At 43.3% G+C, this 20,109-nt stretch overlaps 1 protein-coding gene across 1 annotated transcript in view; it reads right to left on the bottom strand.

The window, feature by feature from the left end:
* LOC133020623 (cGMP-dependent protein kinase 1) overlaps positions 1–1,562 on the bottom strand; it is a 78,751-nt gene extending 77,189 nt beyond the window's left edge. The window contains exon 1 of the mRNA XM_061087252.1: positions 1,306–1,562. Within this exon, the coding sequence (XP_060943235.1) occupies positions 1,306–1,562 (257 nt within the window). The remainder of the gene's footprint in view (positions 1–1,305) is intronic.
* Positions 1,563–20,109: the final 18,547 nt, after the last annotated feature.

Below are 20,109 nucleotides of genomic sequence, written 5' to 3'. Positions count from 1 at the left end.
AATTTCACCTCTCTAACCATCCAGCTCAGCCCTTTTCCTATGCAGATCAATAGAAACTGGATCCGCTGCTCCATGCTGCGGTAATCCGATGAGCGGGGCGGGCCGCCGGCTGGTGCCACGTCCTGACTCTAATGATGAGGGGTCACAGCGTCCCCGACCCCGTGGCGGCCCAAGCCTGTACAGGGGGGGGGGGGGGGGGGCGCAGGTGGACGCCCTCCTTCCAGTCACCGGAAGAGCTCAAAGCAGTTAAGTCATCTCAACTGTGCTTTACAGAAACGCAGACATCTTTACTTCAGTTTCCCTGAGTGCATGAGCACATGCAGCCTGAACTCTGTGGATCTAGAGGTCCTGAAGAAAGGCTGATATATGATGATTAGTAGTTCCCTTGATTATTTCGGCCTTCTACAGGCTGAAGCTGTTCCCAGGGTCAGCACGACTCCACAACTCAATATTTAGTATTCATATCTTATTCTGCTGTCCTCTTTTTCTCTGTCGACATCATTGTTTGTTTGAAAGTACACTGAGCATCCTTAAATAAATAAGTATAAGTACAGAAGGTTGGAAATCGCCTAGTCACCATAATAAAATTAACCTCGTTGTCCGTTACATTAATTGAGCGAACACAGTGATTTGATCTGATGGGATTATGACGGTAAAAATGCAGATGATAAGAAATAAAATGATGAAGAGAAAGAGTCCAACTTTTTCTTTGCTCACAGCCGAATCAAACAAAGTGAGACTAAAAGTGAGAGGATGAGCTGCTCATCCTTCGAGCAGCCAAACTGTGCAGCTAAAACGAGCACCTTAAAGGTGATAAAGGAAGCATATGGTCAAACAAAGCGTTTTCTAATGGAGTATTAAATATCCTCAGACATGCACTTCGGGTCCTCAGCGTCCAGCTCCTAAAAGCCAATAATGCATCGCACTTCCTCCCGTCTGTGTCCCCGGGGACTGCCATGATGGATCTGATCAATTAGGAGCTCTTTTCTGAAGCTCGCCTTTGAGCTGCGTCATCGGCCATCCAAGAATGAAAGTGCTCGTCCATTCATGGCGAACATCCCCATCTTTCATTTAAGGAAAAAGCAGAGGAAAGGAAACGAAAATGGAAGGGGAAAAGAGACTGGACACAAAAAGTGCCTCAAGAAGTGTGTTTGGAAAGTAGTGTCCGCAACCAGCACGTTTATTCTCTCACAATACACAATATTCACACCTTTTATCGCACACATTCTGTGCCAGATCTCAAGATGGGACGTGAAGCCTCCACAAGCCTGGTATGAGAACAGAATAAAAAAGCAGCTCTCTTACCAGTCGGTCTTGGCATATTTCCGGAAGCTCTGCCTGGACAGGTCCTGGTGCGTCTGCGGCTCCGCGGAGATGCCCTGCGCCCGGCGGGTCCTCGGCCCCAGAAGTTGAGCGCTGGGCAGGACAGACTGACATTTGTGCAATTTCCTCTTCAGCTCCTGGACCTCGTCCTCCCGGTCCGCCAGCCGCCGCTCCAGGTCCCGGATCCGCTCCTCCTTCAGCAGCAGGATCTTGGCAAAGTCGTCCTCCAGGTCACTCATGTCGACAATCCGCGTGAAACTTTTGCCGCGATTCTCCTCCGCGAGACACGGTTCACAACTCCCCGTGTTGTGCTCGCACAGGTTGTGAGGACGCGCACGGAGCCTCCCCCCCCACACCCCCCACCCCCACCCCCCTTCTCTCTCTCTCACTCGCCTGGAACGCGCGGAATGATGGTGATGATGCTCCGCGTCTGTCCCCCTGCTTCACCGGCCACTTGTTTGTTTCTGAATGAAGGAGCAAAGCAGTGCTTACAGACGGGAGGCGGAGGATTGATGGAGCCGAGCCACGTCCTCCGAGCCTCCGGGGAGCCGCTGATGATCCTTCATTGAGAAAAACCAATTACAGCGGCTCTTCCTCATCCGAGGGACGCGGGCAGGGCCGGCACACTGGGCACTGAGAGCCGGGAGGAACTGTAGTTCACCGCCTCTCACACTATAAACACCACAGAGGGGACTGCTGCTGCTCCTGCTCCTGCTGCTCCTGCTGCTGCTGCTGCTGCTGCTGCTGCTCCTGCTCCTGCTCCTGCTCCTGCTCCTGCTCCTGCTCCTGCTCCTGCTCCTGCTCCTGCTCCTGCTCCTGGTGCAGCTCCTGGTGCTGCTCCTGCTGCTCCTGCTCCTGCTGCTGCTCCTGGTGCTGCTGCTGCTCCTCCTGCTCCTGCTGCTGCTGCTGCTGCTGCTGCTGCTGCTGCTGCTGCTGCTGCTGCTCCTGCTCCTGCTCCTGCTCCTGCTGCTCCTGCTTCTGCTCCTGCTCCTGCTCCTGCTCCTGCTCCTGCTCCTGTTGCTGCTGCTGCTCCTGCTCCTCCTGCTCCTGCTGTTCCTGTTCCTGCTCCTGCTCCTGCTCCTGCTCCTGCTCCTGCTCCTGCTCCTGCTCCTGCTCCTGCTCCTGCTCTTGCTCCTGTCAAATATTTGTTTACGGTCAATCGGCACAACCCTTCGCCCTCAAAAGCGCAATGATAAACACCCAGATCACCTCGTGCATTGAGGGGGAAAATCCATTTGTCTCACACCCTTTGCCTCATATAGGACAGGTCTGTGTAGGGTCACGTTATATATGGAGTAAACACACATCAGTGAAGTGAAAGTAATATCCCTATAAGGCAAATGTGTGCTTATGTGTGCTTATCAGTATTGCTATGGAGATTCATTTGGTTTATGTCCATGATTGTGGGAAGATTGCACTTTTTAAAACACGAGAGTGGAGTTCTATCAGAACAAAAATAGTCTAGATTTTGCTCAGAAACTAGTTTGAAGTGAGGAGGGATAGCTAAAGCAGAAGATACCAAAAAAAGGCTGTTGTTGTGTGCATCAAAAATGAATTCAAGATAATGAGACAGCAGGTTCAGAGTGTGTTATCTCACAGATTAGACTAATCCGCAATTACAGTGCGCATCACTTTCCTCCTCGTCGCGCTCAGAGTTCAGTAAAAGACCATCACTTTTCTCGCTGTAATATTAATCTCCAGACCCAGTCAAGTCATTTCTATGCATCATTTTTCATCCTGCTGCCTAAATCTGTTTTAGCTCAATGGATTCATTGAGAAAAAAAGCGAGCTCATGGGCAAGAGGGGGGGTGTTTCATTAAGATTCTGGGTTAAAAATAGAGAGAACACGTCTTCTCTTTGCTGGTGTAGTTCAACATATCCCACCCGCATGTCTGCTGCTCGCCTTCTTCTTATTCCATTCACCTCTTACTGGGCCAGAGATTAACGCTGGGAAGTATGTACGTCTTTATTTGAAGAGTTTTATTGCACATTATTTGACGTTTCAATTCCATCTTCAGTCTGCAGCTCTCCAAATGCATCTAGAGGGTAGAATATTATTCCATAATAATAACTGATCGTAAACCTTCTTCTCCCTTGTGTGGCTTGTGATAACCCACTTAACTAGCCGGGCTTGATAATTTCTCTGAGAGAGTTATCTCTGCTGTTCTGTTCTCATCATGAAGCACATGTGCTCTGCCCTCTTCTACTGCTGCTCTCTCTCTCTCTGTGTGTGTGAGAGTGTTGCTTGTTGTGCAGTCATTGTGAGCTGCAAAGTGAATGCAACCAGCATTCAAAGACAAGTTGAGGACCCTGGTCGTGCTGTTATCAATGTGGAAAAACAGTGATCGATTAATTATGTATGCAGCAGACACTGTGCCCATTATGACAGCGGTAGATTAAGTGTCACCTTCTATGACCTTATCCGTATCCAAAGGAAAATGTGGTCGCAGTGGAAAAGCACTACAGAATTCTTATTCAAGAAAAGAGCATTCATGCATTCAGACACAAAATAAGCAGAATATCATCCATCAGGGGTGTTTGATCTCATGTTATTACCAGAATCAATACTTGCTATCAGTGCCTGCACCTACATACACATTCATTACATCATCACCATGACCATATCAGCATCACTGGGTCAAAACCGGTTTCTGCGTTGCCCCCACACTTTGCTTCGACCATGTTTACACAGAGCGAGTTATGCTGCACTACCAGTTTGTGCTTGTGTTGTCTGAGCGCTACATGGGTCATCTCCCTTGCTTGTTGTGGGTTAGGTAATGGACGCCAATTTGACCATGCAGCGCCCAGAGATAGAGGGTGTGTCGGCACACAAGCGTGGCCGATCACGGCGTCACTGAGTTCATTATTGCTGAGTCTGGCCGCTGTAATAAAACGTTCATGTGCGTCTCTGGGCAGAGAGAAGCTGGTGCCCTCTCGTTGGCCTCGGGGACAGATCATCTTACGGAAGAGGGGAGGGCAGACATTAGTCACTGTTTTCCTGTAATACACTCACACACACTCATACAAGAACTAGAGAGAGGTGTCTTGGGTATACCCAGACATATGCTTGCACATCATAATCACCCACGCACACGCTCACACACAAGGATTTATGTAACCATTCACAAAGCTGAGATCCCTGCAGACACAAACTTGGTCATGCCAGCAGCTCATAAGGAAACCTTAGAGGGGATTAATAAGTGCAATGGTAAGAACAGTATGTTGCTACGTCTCTGGAGAATCGTCCCCCCCCCCTTGAGCCCAAAATGTCTTTGATACAACATTCGACTGGGCGCTCGTCGTCTCTGCTGCCCTCCCAGCGAGACTGCACCAGCTGGCCACCTGCCTGGGCCTGCAGTCCCAGGAGAAGTGAAACAAGTGCTGGGAGGAGGCAAAAGACTGAGAGGGAGACATCATGTGACGAGGACAGGAGAGATGCTTCAGCCTGGAGCAATCTTTTTCTGTGCCCCTCCGGTCCCGTAAAGAAACTGCAGCACGTCCAGCACTTAAGCAGCAATATCATACGCTGACTTCACATCTCAACGGCGTGGTCTCAAAATGTAACATGATCTCACATCCAGCGCTGCAGATTGATCACGCGCCTCACACTGGAGATGGATATAACCAGGGCTCAGGAAATTGACTTAGGGAACGCAATAATGATACTTCCTTCCTGCCTTCCTGCTTTAGTACTGTCAAAATCAGATAGGTAAGAATAAGGTGTATTTCACTGTCACAATGCTAGAGCTGCAAATAAGGATTTTAATTATTAATAAATACATTAACAAATGAGTCTATGACGATTGTAAGTCAGAGGCAGCTGGACTTGTGATACGTTATATAATAAGCCGTACTTGTGTTTTCAAAGTCACTGAAGATTCAATAGATCACATGACTATTTACCTCCACAGAGGAGGTTATGTTTTCATTGCCCTCTGTCTGTCTGTCTGTCTGACAGATTACTCAAAAGCTACTGAACCGATTTCCATGACATTTTTTGGAAGGTTGGGACATTATCCAAGAAAGACCCACTAAGATTTGGCTCTGGATAAACCGGCAGATCCAGCAATTTTAAGTAAATTTCAGTAAACAAAATATGTCTAATGTAGGACCTGATCTCAATGCATGCAATATGGGGATAAAATAGATAAATAAATACGGCCCTGTTAATTGCATGTGAAAGGGGACGCTCACAGTGTCAACCCTTCATGAGAAATATCACAGACTCTGCTGTTTTAGCTCTTAAGTAATTGTTTTACTCTCAGAGGCCTCGACTTTACTATTTTAGTTCACTCTCACGACTCTCATCAGCATTGTTACCAACCACACCAGGTAGTTTCCAGCTAAATGTTTCTGCCAAACTCACTGTACACTACCTGCAGACAAAGTTAGCTACTACCTGGTGAATATCATGGCACATTTATTAGCTACAGAGAAAAATATTTCCCTCAGGGGAAGGTGCAGACCAAAAACAGAGCTGAAAAGTGAGGGAGTATTGGACTTAAACCTCGAAATATAATATACAATAACGTTGCTCTGCATCTGTTGAATGGTTAACCAGGCAACCAGTTTCTGAAAGGTTCACCATATCAATGCAATGGTGATAATACTGCATACCAGTGTTGTGTTTATAGGTCATTAGTCTCATGTGTTACAAAACATTTGTTTTGTAACACATGTTTATCTCGGTGGTGTAAGTCTATAATAGGTTTTCTACTTCAAAAGGTAGAATAGAAAATCCTTATTCTCCAAAGAATCCATATTTTTATATTTGAAAAGCTTAAAACCAGAGTGTGTTTGGTGTTTTTAGTTCATTGATCACTCTAACAACCAATATATTGACAACATCATAATCAGTACATATTCTGTAGATCGTCTAATGTATTAATAGACTAATAGTTTCAGCTCTTTGCCATGCTTTAATAGTAAAGTATGATTTGAAAGAGAAAACGGTAATCTGAATCAAAGATAACATGACAGTGGAGTGTGAGATGAGGTGTTGGCCCTGGTGTTATACAAAGAGGAGTCTGTGAGGTGAACAGGAGGTCAGGGGTCACTTGTTGGAAGTCTGCATTCACGTCATCGTCCAGGTGTTCCACGTTCATAACGTTGCTAATGATCGGTCACATGTCAGCTGACGAAGAGCCAGAAACAAGAACATGAAGAAGAACGCGTCATCCCTACTTTGACAGGACCATAAGCAGCATTCAGAAACTAGCTGCAAAGGAACAAAACACCTTGTGCAGCTGCTGAAGTTGACTTGACAGTGGTTTGGAGCTCTTTTAGTTTAAGTGTACTCAGAGAAAGATTCATATATTTATTGCCAAACTCAAATAAAACTTGAATCAAATCAAATCCCCACAATGACCTGGTTAGGGAGAGCATGGACAGATTATGAAACAAGTCTCCTAGGTTCAGACTTTCACAAGGTCTGCCGCTGACAACTTCTGATAAAAACAAAACTTCATTTTGTTTGTTCTTCTTGAAGCTCCTGTGCGTCTGTGTTGTGCAGCGTTGTCTCTTTGTTGTCATGTTATGTCTCTTTATATTTGTTCTGTGTCTCTTCATAACCGCTTTGTCTCTTTGAGGTTGTTTCTCATCTTTTTGTCTCAGTTTTGTCCTCTCTTTGTTCTTGCTCTGTAGCTGGCGGGCACAGGGAGTTGAGCAATCCATCTTTGAGTTTGAGTTAGTCTGTATCTTTTATTCTCTATCTGCTGCATTTTTTGTTTCTGTGCTGGTTGCATTCTTCTTTATTTGGTTTAGTTTCTCTTTCAAATTTGCAGTTCATATGAGTGCGCTGTGTGTGTGTGTGTCTGTCTTTATTTGCCTTCTGTCTATTTGCATGTTTTCTTCCATTGCATGCTTTAAGCTTTCAAGGCCACTGACTGGGTCTTGAGGATGGCACAGTGCCACAGTGGATGGCGCAGTTACCTCACAGTTAACATTAGTAGGTGGTTTGGAGGTGAGTTTGCATCTGTGGAGTTTGCATGTTCACCCCTTGGGTTTTCTCCAACAAAGAGCAGGTTGATGGTCACTCTAAATTGCCCGTAGGTGTGGTTGTTTGTCACTGTATGTCAGCAGAGTGCACCCACCTCTATGTATGACGTATATCCGAATTGGATTGGCTCTCTGTGACCCTCAAGGATTAAGCTGTCTAGATAGTTTGAATGGATGTGAATGGATGACTAGGTTCTCAACCTTGTGACAGCGGAGCTTTGTCTCGGAGTTGCATCTTATATCAACAAAATGTCGACTGAACATAACAATATACTGAAATGAAATATTAATTTCACACACACAATCTGTCTTTCATCTATTTCAGCAATGAGCCGCCTTTTTTTTGTTGACATATATGAGGTGGCATTATCAAAAGTTGAGCTGAAAAGGGGTCAAGAAAAGTGAACAGTGTTTATGAAGTCTTTGCTTCAAGGAGAAACGGAGTGGAAACATGGTAACAGGAAAAGAGATGGAGACAGACCCACAGATATCTACATGAGCTCTTATCCCTCTGTCACTCGGCCAAACCACTCCACATCACTTCTGTATCAGCTCATTTTTCTGGAGAAAATGGAGGCGGCATTCGTCTGGGCTCGCTCGGATCAGGATTCGTTTCTGCTCCCTCAGAAATTCTCTGGTGTAAGAGGTGTCTCTTGTCAAGCACGTCCTGGGCTCTGGGACACCTACACCATTGAGGAGCAGCGACGAAAACGGCTGTGATTTTATTTCAGAAAAAAAGTGTTTACTTTTTGGTTTCCTACACGTGTTTACCTAAACTACGCTGTGGCCTGCGATAGTTTAGAAGGCTGAAATGTGAGTTGATCTGGCTTTATTTACCCACTTATACACATTAGACCCATGTTGTAAATAATTGTTTGCCTTGTATCTCATTCTGGTTCAGATTTGGTGCCAAACAAACCCTCCCTGCACTTTTCATATTATAGACTACTATGAAGAGTGCTGGACGAAGCCCTGCCTGGATTGAAAGAAACGAGACATCTTATGTAAGCTGTGGAGAATCCCTCTCATCTCTCAGGCTGTGAGACAACAAACACTTTTTATAATCCCCAGCTGGATGTGCAGCCGCCGCACTTAAGCAACAAACTCATATAGAGGTGGGATGTAATTGATGGTTTCGGTGTGAAATGAAATGACCCTGTTGGCGTCTGTAACTCACCTCAGGCCCCTCAGCCTCACAGGTGCAGGATCACACTCCCTCTGCCGCTCTTCCTGTGCGTCTTTGCTTAGCGTGAGCACGTGTTTGAAAAGGTCGTCACCTGCGACACATTTGAGGTGAATAGCTGCCTGTGAGGATGAGTGACTATGACTTTTTCCCGGAGCTCGGAACGTGATACAGAGTCTGTGTCCAGAGAGGCTTCTCCCTCTTCTTCTTGCGTAGTACGCCGTAAACACACCTGACTGATGAGTCACATAAAGCTGGGACCTACTAGCGTGTCGTTATCAGGCTGTTTGCAAGGAATGCGTTTAATGGAAGCTAGTTTGAGCGAGCACGTTACTCCCCCCCCGCGTAAACCATACCATATGGAGCCTATATGTTCAGCTTTAGGCCACAACAGTATAGTCTTCTTCTGCCAGGTCAGGAGAGAGAGCTCTTACTTACAGTACAGTGAGATTATTCCTCTGGTAGGAGCCTTAGATTGAGGATGTTTTCAAAGCTATTCTCAGTCGTTTAGTAGAGCACATTTTAACCTGGGACAACTTGTTGAAAGATTTATTGCACTTCGCTGTGAAAAACAGTTTCCAAAACAAGACTTTTTTTTATTGTAGCTTTGCTCCAGGAAGAAACGAAAAGTCTTAGCTAGTGACTTGTTAGTGATGATTGAATATATACTCTATGACTTTCTTTGATTTTAATACAAATGTACAGCCCTTAGTCTGTTCAATGCAGTATGATTTTTGATGATAAACCCAAGTCAACAGTCACTTGTAAAAAACTACGTAAGGATTAACCATCACCTGAATAAACAGTTTAGCTTTTTCACTTCGTCACAGAAGTAGAAGTCTTATTTGCTTCTATAAATACTGAACTGCTAGTAATGTGTATTTATTATATTATATTATATTTATTAAAATTAAATGTTAACTAGTGTTGTAGCAACAATACATCATCAAACATAAGTTTGGTAGATGTTAATAGAGCTATAATGCTTCATTTTAAAAAAAGAATTATGTTTAAGTATGCATTTTGTATTCTTTTTGAGATATGTAATAATAAGATGAATGCAGAATTTTTTACATTTGCTCTTAGTGTAAATGGAAATCTCTAACTGTGGCAAGTTAAACTTTATTTTTACTTATTTATTTGTCAGTATCCAGGGGAACTGAGAAACCCACCACAATAACTTTCCATTGTTTATTCTGGGTTTGATGTTCTTCTAAAAACAGTTTTCACTTGACAGCCTTTTAGCTCCTGGTAAATAATTGTCATCATGAGACGGGAGAGATGTTTTATGTGCTTCTAGATAAAGTTTTATGTAACAGAGGGGTTTTTTAAACACAGGAGAAGCTCACAAAGCTGAGACAGGACACATGTTCTCTAAGAGCTGAATGTCAGGGGCATCATGATTCAGCTCATTCAATTTCACACTCAACCAAATTAATAATTGCCATTTTAAACTTTTCTCAAATTGAAAATGTTCAATCCCCAAAATACCTCAGGAGCTTGAAGTAGACTCTTAAAGCACATGAAAACAAAATGAGGTTGGAATAAAAAAAGAATCTCATATAACAAATAGAAAACAGATCTTTATAACAACAGACAACAGGGGAAATGTTGTTTTTTTTTTTTTTTGTTAAATTAGTTTTTAATGTCTTCGGATTTGCTGTGTGAATTTCCTCTGGGAGTTTTTAGGGAATCTTTAAGATACATTCAACCCAACAACAGCCCCTTTAATATTGGTCTGCCAAAACAAGTCATAACTATAGTAAATGATCAAATAATTTCACATTAAATAATACAATATATCACCACAACCATGTAGACAAAGGCATCATGTCTCAGCAGGGGAGGACAGCAGTGCATAAATAATAACACAAAAATGTGCTAAAACATGAAAAGTTAAATAAATTAGTGCATAAAACTGAGGTTCATTATGCCGTGTATTATATCCTTAGATTATTATATCAATATTTACTATTTTTCAATTATTCACTGGTTGGGTTAGGGTTAGGGTTAGGGTTACTGTTGTGGTTGGTTTAGGTGGAGTCTTTGGTGATATTTTGAGACAAACGATTAATACTGATTATAATTTTTATAATTGATTAATTTTCCTGTTCTGTTGATTATTGTTTTGGTCTTTAACACATGAGGATTTTTTCAAACCCCCAGATTATTCATTTATTTTAATTTTGTAATTAAAGTCAAGCAAATCTTCATGTTGTGAAGTTGGAACCATCAATCTGGAATTTTTACATGAACCTTTTTTAATGAATCAGTTATTAAAATAAATTACATTTTCTGTCAGTCAGCTAATTGTTTCATTATTTTATATTTAATAACCCATCAAATTGTATAAACTCATCACATGTTTCGTATGAAAAATAAGCTATTTACCCCCGATTTATATTGGAGTAGAGGAAAAGCTTGTAACTCAGTGTCAAATACCTCAAATTTGTATTTCGTTCAACAACTGAGTAAATGTGCCTACACTCTCAGTAGCTGTAGCAGACGGTAACACATTTGCAGTTGAGCTGCAGAAGTGTTAAAAAAACAACCATTGCCCCCCTGAATTCCTCTGGCACATGCCTATCTCTGCAGGGTTCCCTGCACACTACACAAGCTTTGCACAACCTATGGAGAGGCATCATGTTAAGTCAGGACTGAGGCCGGCCCAGGCGTCTGGAGCCAGCCCGGACAGCAGTGCCACAGCACTTTCAATGTGCTCATAAAAGACAGCGCAGCTAAAGATAGACGCAGGCGGTCAGAGGGACGGCAATAAATCAGTCGGAGACCCCCAGGGTCGAGAGAGGGTCCTCAGACGGTGAAGCTTAGCTGACTTCCAAAGCGCTGAACTAAAGCCCTCGCATGATGTTTACTGTGACCTAATAACCCAGCTGCATTGTTGTTCTGCTCTGAAGTCTATCCTGGTGCTTTTATGTTCCCAACACTGACTTGAAGATGCATCAGTCCTCTAATATACTGATACTTAAAGCGTTAGCACTTTAGGAGAACCCTCTGCTGCCTGCACAGTAGATCCTGGCTGCATCGCGCCCAGAGGGCCTCCACATTCCTGGCTCAGCTGGACGTTCAACAGGCCACCACCTGCAGCATGTCAACAAACCACGCAGGGTTAACAATCCCCCTCTCACTGTTAAACCATTTACCGTCACCCTAACTGCGGGGTGCTGTAAAAATAGAGTCTGAAAGTACTTGTTAGTGAACACTGTCAAGTAATAACTGAAAAAAATACAAGAGGAGTACTTGGAATAAAATCATGTTATAAAAAGCAACAGACAAAGCAAAGAACAGATAAGAGATAAAAGCTGATTAACAAAAGATCCAGAGATGCTGAAGATATAGATGATGAAGGTAAAACTTAAAACAAAAGGCTGATGTTTTTGACTGACACTCGCCCATGGCTGTGCGTGCTCACGGTGGGGGAAGGAGAGATACCGTGTCTTGTCTCAGCTGTCACTTCTGAGCCTGTGGTGGGAAAATCGTGAGAAAAAAAAAAGCCCACACTTCCTGTCAGTCACATCCACATGCTGACATCCCCTCCAACCAACTTGATGAAACCACACTTGAACATCATTTGTTCCTCTCGCATCACTTTGTCTAGTTCTCATTGTCGTCTCACTCAGATTGGTGTGAGTCAGCGTGTGGCCATTAACATTTTGAGTCTCTTTTTTTTTTGTAGTCATCTGTTAAAAATCTTTATAAAACAAGCATCCTTAATTGTCTTTGGCAGCTAAACGCAACGATCAGCTTTGATGTCAGATGGAAGAAACCACCCCTCAGCAAGAAGGAGCAGGCTCACTGGTGATTACGTGCAAATGCAGTTTCTACATTTGCACAACAAAGATAGGACTGAAATTAGGTGAGACGGAGATCTTGTCCGTGGCTCCTCTTCAGTTGTTGCTGATCTGCAGTTGCCTAGTAGCCAGCGACGCCCTCTTCATTTCCAATCGACATCACTTGGCGCCAGAAGAGCTCACCCAGAATAACTGGACAGGCCTCCAGAGGCAACTGCTCACTAATGTAATATGTATGAGGCGAGTGGCCGTCTCTTTCACGGATATCACGGCCGAGCGTTAGTGCATGTGTGAGATTTTAACAGAAACAGAGACTTTCCAAAAAGATGCCGAGTTTGCATACGCAGGGAAAGATCTGACCGTGTTTTCTGGATCAGTGCATGTCACTGTTTAACTCTGCAAGAAAAAAGAAAGAAGAACTGGTGGACAACTCTGAGCCTGAAGGAGATCTGGTTTTAAGTCATGCATGGCTGCTGGGAAACACTCTCAAGTCCTCATGTTCCAGACGTGATCACTCTTCATTTGTGTGTGCTGCAGTGAATCAGCCATGGAGGTCTCCATCATAGCATCCTCCTTGACCTCGTACATGCTCATCAAGACAAACTGCATCAATCAGTGGACACTCTCATCATCGCCTACACATTTCGATTTCAGCGTTTCTCCAATTTCTACCATCGTGGCCTCAGAAACCAAGCCAAACACGTCTCATCTGCTCATGAAACTCCTTTTCTTATTATTTATAGCAGAGCAGAAGATAACGTTCCCGCAGTCCCAAAAAAAGCCTGATTACCGAACTTGGTGGACTCGAGAGGTTGAGGCACATAAATCAGCCTTTCAACAAAAAATACGATAAAGATGAAACAGTGGGGGAAGAAGCTTTGACAAGCTCTGCTCTGAGTTTTGAAAATCTCTGAATGGAGAAGCTATAGATCCGGACACAGCGCCTCCTCCTGAAAAGGCGAGATAACACATTGAGTCTATAAGACATTCAAAATAACCACATGCATTTTGGCTGAGCTGAGCTGCAGTGGAGCATCCTGTGAAGCTGGAAGTGCTCCAGTGAATTGCTCAAGGACATCATGCTGGGTGGAAGCTTTCTTGCTTTATCACTGTCTATGTATGGTCATTATTTTGTCTGTGGTCATTTTAATTTAGTCACAAACAGTGTTACATAAGACTTTCTTTTGTTCCCGCTGACATTTCCCTGTTTCCCCTCTGCTGCTGACTGACGAATGCTTTGTTCTTCTTTCCGTGTCCAAATGCCGTCCAAACGCTATACGACACGATGTCCCCTCACTTCAAAGCCCTGTGTCTGTGGCTTTTGGCGTCTGTAAAAAAAAAAGAAAAAAGATCCACATGGAGTAGAGTTAGTCAAAGTTGTTGCAAAGCATCAGAAAACCGTGATTGCCAAGAATCATCATCAGTGCTACTGGCTGTCCCACTGAAAATGATCAGAGGAGCAGGAAATAGGAGGGAAGGACGAGGGAGGCTCGCTTTCAGTCGACGCTGCAGTCGGCTGCGATGCTTCAAAACCATTCTGTATTGATCGGCTCCGTGCTGATGGGCCTTTTAAAGCCCGATCAGGTCGGGATTCTGACTCAGCATAAACCGATTGAGAAAAGAAAAATGAAGTTGCTGAACTGAGACACCTAAACTTTTAAAGTAATGTTACTCAATGCAAAAAAAACAGGTCATATTCAGTTTCCCTTAATGCCTTTAGGGACAAGGTCATGCAGAAAATTATGTCTGTTTTTTTTCTGTCAAAGATATGATATTTATTTTTGTAGTTAAGCATGTATACAAATAACATATAGAATAATTTCACATACAAAAATCCCCCCACCCACCCTCTAGGAAACAAAATATTGCAGTGCGTTCAAATAAAAAAAAACACTTACAATTTTGTTGATTGGCCTTTGAACCGATGAGTAGAGTCACTGAAATATGAAGACAGGCTTTTTTCACATCGCTGTTGATGCCAAAGTTCAGCAGAGGTGTGGTCTTTATACAAATGGCCCTTTGACAACAGGATCTGACTCATTCTTCCATCTGCTCACCCAAACATTTCGGCAACATGGCCCGTTTCCAAAAATCCCTCGACAAAAATAAACTACTCACTAGCCAAAGATCAAAGTGTCTGTTCAAGGATGATGCATCGAGCTCGGTCTTCCAGGCGGAGCAGCAAGGTGACCGAGGACGTATGTGTCTGTTCGGTCCGCTGTGCCGGCTCCGGTTCTAATCGCTGACGGCAGATGGCACAGAAACAGACATCAGTCATGACGGTGTCCCCTCAGTTGGCGGGATTTGACTTTTGACTTGTTACATCACGCAGTATGTCGCTCCCTGTGCTGATTCCAGCTCAGCCAGGGAGCCTGTCCAAGATTACAGAAAGTAGATTGTGTGACAGAGCGAGTCCCAACTTAACAACACAGTCTGAGCTGGAGCCTGAGACCTTAGGAGCGTGACACGGCCTGAGGGGAGACCACCACCACCACCACTGAATATCACCACCTTGTCACATCGGCTGTTATGACTGCCAGTTACTGTGTCAGCTCTCCAGGGCCGGGGTAGATAGACTGAAACTGCAATGCAATTTCAAATGGTCAGAGGCCGTAGGGGATGTTGGCCCAACTGACAGAGCGTGGCGACTCGAGCGAGTTCTGAAGCGAGGATAAGCTCGGCGGTGAGAAGGTAGGGGATGACACGGCTGCTTGTTTAAGGCGCTGGTCATTTCATGGCTTCTTCAGAAGTGTGTGGAGCCTTGATGGAGGGGAGGGGAAGGGGCCACTACATCTCACCAGCATTGGTAATAGTGTCTGTGATGAGAATAACGATCACCATTACAAATGTCGGCAGCAGCAGCAGCATTCCCTCTGGGCCTGAAGTGCTGCTTTGATATCTGGGCTCTTGAGGGGGAACTTGAATGAATGAACATTGTGTAGTGCTGTTTCTGTCTTGACTACACCCCGCCTCAAATGCAGTTATCAGTACATTAGATCTAAAAAGCTTATCTAGATATTTTTGAATGTTACTGTTTTAGCCTTTTTTGCAGTCCTTCGAATTCGTGCTTGCAGGAAAATAGAGCAAAACACAGATAATTTATACTTAAATTGGCTATGATCAATATTTGTAATAATGACTAGAAGGGCACTGAGTAGAGCACATATACCTTCACCAAGGCCAACAGCCTCTTATGTTCATTCAAGCTGCACTAAATCCCACACACTCAGAAATATCAGTCTACTTATATTGTTTTGATCAAGATCTATGAATAATTTCATGGGAAATTGGTGAAATGCCCAATCTTGCAATGTTAAAGAAACTAAAAACAAATTCATGGATTTTCCTCTTTGGTCTAACCCTGAATTTAACAGGTGCTTTCTTGGCCCAGGTCCCATCCTTTTTTCATAATCCTGCTGAAAAACAAACAAACCAAATAACAGACAAGGAGCATATATTAAATTTAAATGTGAAAAGAGTGTGACAATGTGGAAGGTGTCTCTGGCAGTGATGAGATTTGCCACCTGAATCTGCAGCTCTGCAGCTTTAGAGGCAGTTTCATATCATCGTTCAGCTGTTCAGCCGCAACTTTACAGCTTTGATTCACTCTCACCTCTCTCATTGTGTCACAGGCAGCTGTTAATTGTGATAATTACACAAAACCCCTCTCTGCACTAACTGCTGAGGATCAAACACGCCAGACAACCCCATATGGAGCTGTTGAACATAGAGGAGCCAGAAAGTTCCATCAGAAGTTTGTAGAGATCGAAACCTAAAAGCTACGACACAGGAATTATTGTATTTACAAGAATCCAACTTGGAGTCAATGATAATGTTGCACTGTACTTTGTGATTGGAAAAATAAGAAACTGTTTGTTTGAGCCATATCAAATTAAAAGTGATTATATATATTTATACATCATCATATGTCTGTGTCAAGTGGACAACTTGTCTCTGCTGCCCACTAGTGACCATAAGTTATAATTATTTAACATGCAAAAACACTCAAAAGACAACAATAACAAATATTCTAAACACATAGATGTGCAGAGGAAATTATCTTCAAACCAAAGTTATTTAAATCTACATGATTTCTGACAATAACACTTAAAGGGGACATGCAATACTTTTCCCCCTGGTACATTATGTATGGTTTTGTGGATGTAAAAGTTTGGCAAAGGCTAAAAGCTTAAAGTCTACATTTAAGGGAAGAAATGGTTCCTGAAGATCCTGAAACGCTGCATCCGTAGCCCGGCCGATGCTTCCTCATCATAGATATGTCATAAAGCCTCACATTTGTAGAATGCACCTAGCAGCTCTAGTGTAGCTTGCCCACGAACAAAACCAAATAAAGCGAGAGCAAAGTAGAGTTTAAGGCCGAGGGCCGAAAAGAGGAGCTGTAGCACTGGACAGTCTGAGGAAGCATTAGATCATGTAACTGGACAGTCTGACGGAGCATTAGATCATGTAAACCGTTTGAAGTAATAAAATGATGAACCTGAATATCAGCCCAATACATCTCATCACATTCATGCGAGTGTGCCATGTATCTTTCTGTCCATTAAGTGCATGTGTGTAAACACAGGGGGGGATGAGGACAGTACAATTGTGTGCACCGTGGCACTTTTATTACCCAGATCCTTCTTTCTCATACCACCCACTTTCCAAGCCATCCATTAATAGGCAAAACTCCATTTTCTCTCCAACAACATTAGCTGCTCAGACTAAGTATGGTATTACAGTGAAAAGGCCGCCGCACTGCTGAGAATAGACGAGTTTGCTTGTGAAATCATGAATCAAAGTGTTGTTTCTCTTGGCCTGCTCGTCTTGAGGGAGGACAGGTTTCTTTACAGCCGCAGACAGTGTGTTGTGATGCAGTTGTGCAACACTAAAGATAAGGTTTGTACTTTCACATATTGACACAGACAGTTATTTTGATAGAGACATTGTTGGTGGACGGCAGCGAGGGGCCAGATTGGAAAACAGAGTTGACAGGAGCCGGAGCAGAGGCTGTGTTTTCACATGCTGTCACACTGTTTGAATTTGAATTATAATCTACCATTAAAAGTCCTGAAAACTTTGAGGTACTTGTACCAGGGCTTACATCAGATTGACTTCAAATTGAGATGAGTGTCATCAATGTGAACACGTTCCAGGGGTCTCGGGGGGCACCGTTGAGCCATTTTCCCACGCCCCTTGAAAATTCCTCCAGAATACGTCCATTTTCACCACTTTCTAATTTTCTGCAAATATTGGTAAGAATTTGAGCATGTTAAAGCCCTCAAAAAGCCAATTAATTTGCCTGAATAATAATTCTTACAATTTCAATAGGGCCTCACTGTCTGTCAATGCCTGTCAGTGCTCGGGCCCTAAATATGAAACTAAATTTGGAAAGACACAAAGCATCTCACCAACACACACTCTAAAATCACATCCAAGGTGACAGTGATAATGACCAGACAGTTTGTTTTCCATCACAGCTGCATAATTGAGGTGTTTTTCAGATACATTTCACTGTGAAATATCTTCTGAGTATCACTGTGGCCAGTTTAATAAAGTTCAGTTGAAACTGTCCGATGTTCAGGGCACAGACTCCCTCCCTCCCTCCCTCATTTGACTATGTACAGTAGTGGCGTGGGAGTTTGGCTGGGCTGACCAGTCAGCTCCAGGGTGCCAGCAAATTCCCCGGAAAGTCAAGCAGCCAGCTCAAAATAAATACATGTTTTCAGCCAAGGAATTATGAGGACCTCTTGCTCTTTTAGCAGGCGACTTCAGACAAAACTCTCCGAGAACTAAGCAACAGTTAATCAGCCGTGGAGGTCTGTCGTGGCAAGAATCGCCGACAATCAGGAGTAGAGGAGTCAGTGAAATGAGTGATGAACACGTTTATTCACACATCAAAAGGAATGTTCCTAATTTCATTCTTTGCCTGAAATTGGATGAAACGCAGAGGCTAACTATTCAACCTTCCTGAGAATGACTACTTGATTACTTCCCAGACTATTTTGATCAGTTTTATAGATCATTTTAGGATTTTCACTATAGAAAATAGATCATTTCAGGATACTTCAAAGTACTGTAAAAACACTTTGCTCAATAAGTTCAGAGAGAGACTGATATGCTTGTGTTCAGGACCTCTCTGACTACCTACATACTCAATAGCAAACATTTTTACTGGATAGATCTGGAGATTTTTCAAAGTTTAACATTTTCACTGTGGAATAAATCATTTCAGGATTTTCACTGTAGAAAATAGATAATTTCATGATACTTCAAAGTACTGTAAAAACACTTTGCTCAATAAGTTCAGAGAGAGACTGATATGCCTGTGTTGTATTTCCGTCTTGTCTGTATTCTTCTCACTGGTCACCAAGTTTTAGTTGATTAGAAAAGATTATGTGCATCAATGAGGATTTGAATATAAATGTGATACAGGTTTGTTTGCTCATGTTACCTCTTTCGATTAGTTCTGATCTATATACGCCCACAAAGTCCTGAGGATCGAATCTGCTGAGTTGAATTAGTAGGTTGCTTTTTTCCCACCCAAAATTTAGAGCAGGGAAATATATATATAATCAAAAGCAGTGGAAACAAGATGTAAACACAACATTGGAGCTGATATTTTGAGTTTGGTATCAAACTGTTGCTTACTTACACCTCCAGCAGTTATACAGCAACAGTCATATAGAGTCGTGAATCTGACCACCTGGTGAATGTAGCTCCGATATTCACTGCGTCTTTGGTCTCATGAGGGAAATGTCTCTCTTTAGCTGCCGTCTGCTCCCCCATGTTCACCTGCTCGTCACTAGCCACGACCGTCTGCTGCTCAGAAAAGTACAGAGCTGCAGATTCTTTCACATTGTCGTTTAACATATCAGGGGCGGCTCCTGGTACAGGCGACATAGAGAGGGCAGCACCAGAGACTGAATTATCATGACGTGACACATGCAATGTAAAACAATATATTAACGTCACACCATCATCCTCTAACCCCGGGACGCACCGGAAGTAGAAGCGCCGCGAAAAGCGGTCCGCCTCATTTCCTCGCCCATGTTCGCACCGGCAGCGTAATGCCGGGAAGAACCGGGAAGCGCCGCGGCCACAAACACACACACACACGCACATAATCTCCTGTGGGGGGTGGGGGGCAGCTACAGGCTTGCGTAGGTCAGTCACCTGTGAAGACCAGCATCATTTACCCCTGAACCACCGCGGAGAAATGCGCTCCCTGGGCCGCAGGGATGAGCCAGCCCCACGCCACTACGCTGCCATGGGTGGAACCAAGACACCAGTGGACACAGGAGCTGGGTCCGTACTCATGGGTAAGTTTGGCAGGCTGTCGTGTTGGCAGGACTTCAACCACCTATTCATTGCACAATATCTAATAATATGTCAATTTAAAAACAAAAATGAACCATAACCATTTCAAATTAAATATAAAAAAAAAAAATTAAATTAAATTAAAAAATTAAATTAAATTAAATTAAAAAAATAAAAATAAAAAACTGCGCGTGCACATCCTGCGCAGAAGCCCATTGCGCACATCCTGCGCAGAAGCCCACTGCGCAGGAATTGCGCGCGCAGGTTTTTTTAAATATTATTTTATTTTTTATTTATTTAATTTAATTTAATTTGTCTTTTTTCTTTTCTTATATTTAATTAATTTAAATTTACATAGTGTAATATATTTTGCAATTAATAGGTGATTGAAATTCTGCCAATTTTAAGAGTTCAGTATATTGTCGGCACGAAGATAAGAAAGATTGGGAATCAAACCCCCGACCTTCGTGAACGACC

This window comes from Limanda limanda, chromosome 15 (genome assembly GCF_963576545.1).
Source record: "Limanda limanda chromosome 15, fLimLim1.1, whole genome shotgun sequence".
NCBI classification, from domain to species: Eukaryota; Metazoa; Chordata; class Actinopteri; order Pleuronectiformes; family Pleuronectidae; genus Limanda; species Limanda limanda.
Note: the sequence above shows the minus strand (reverse complement) of the source record. Positions and strands in the feature narration are given on the sequence as shown.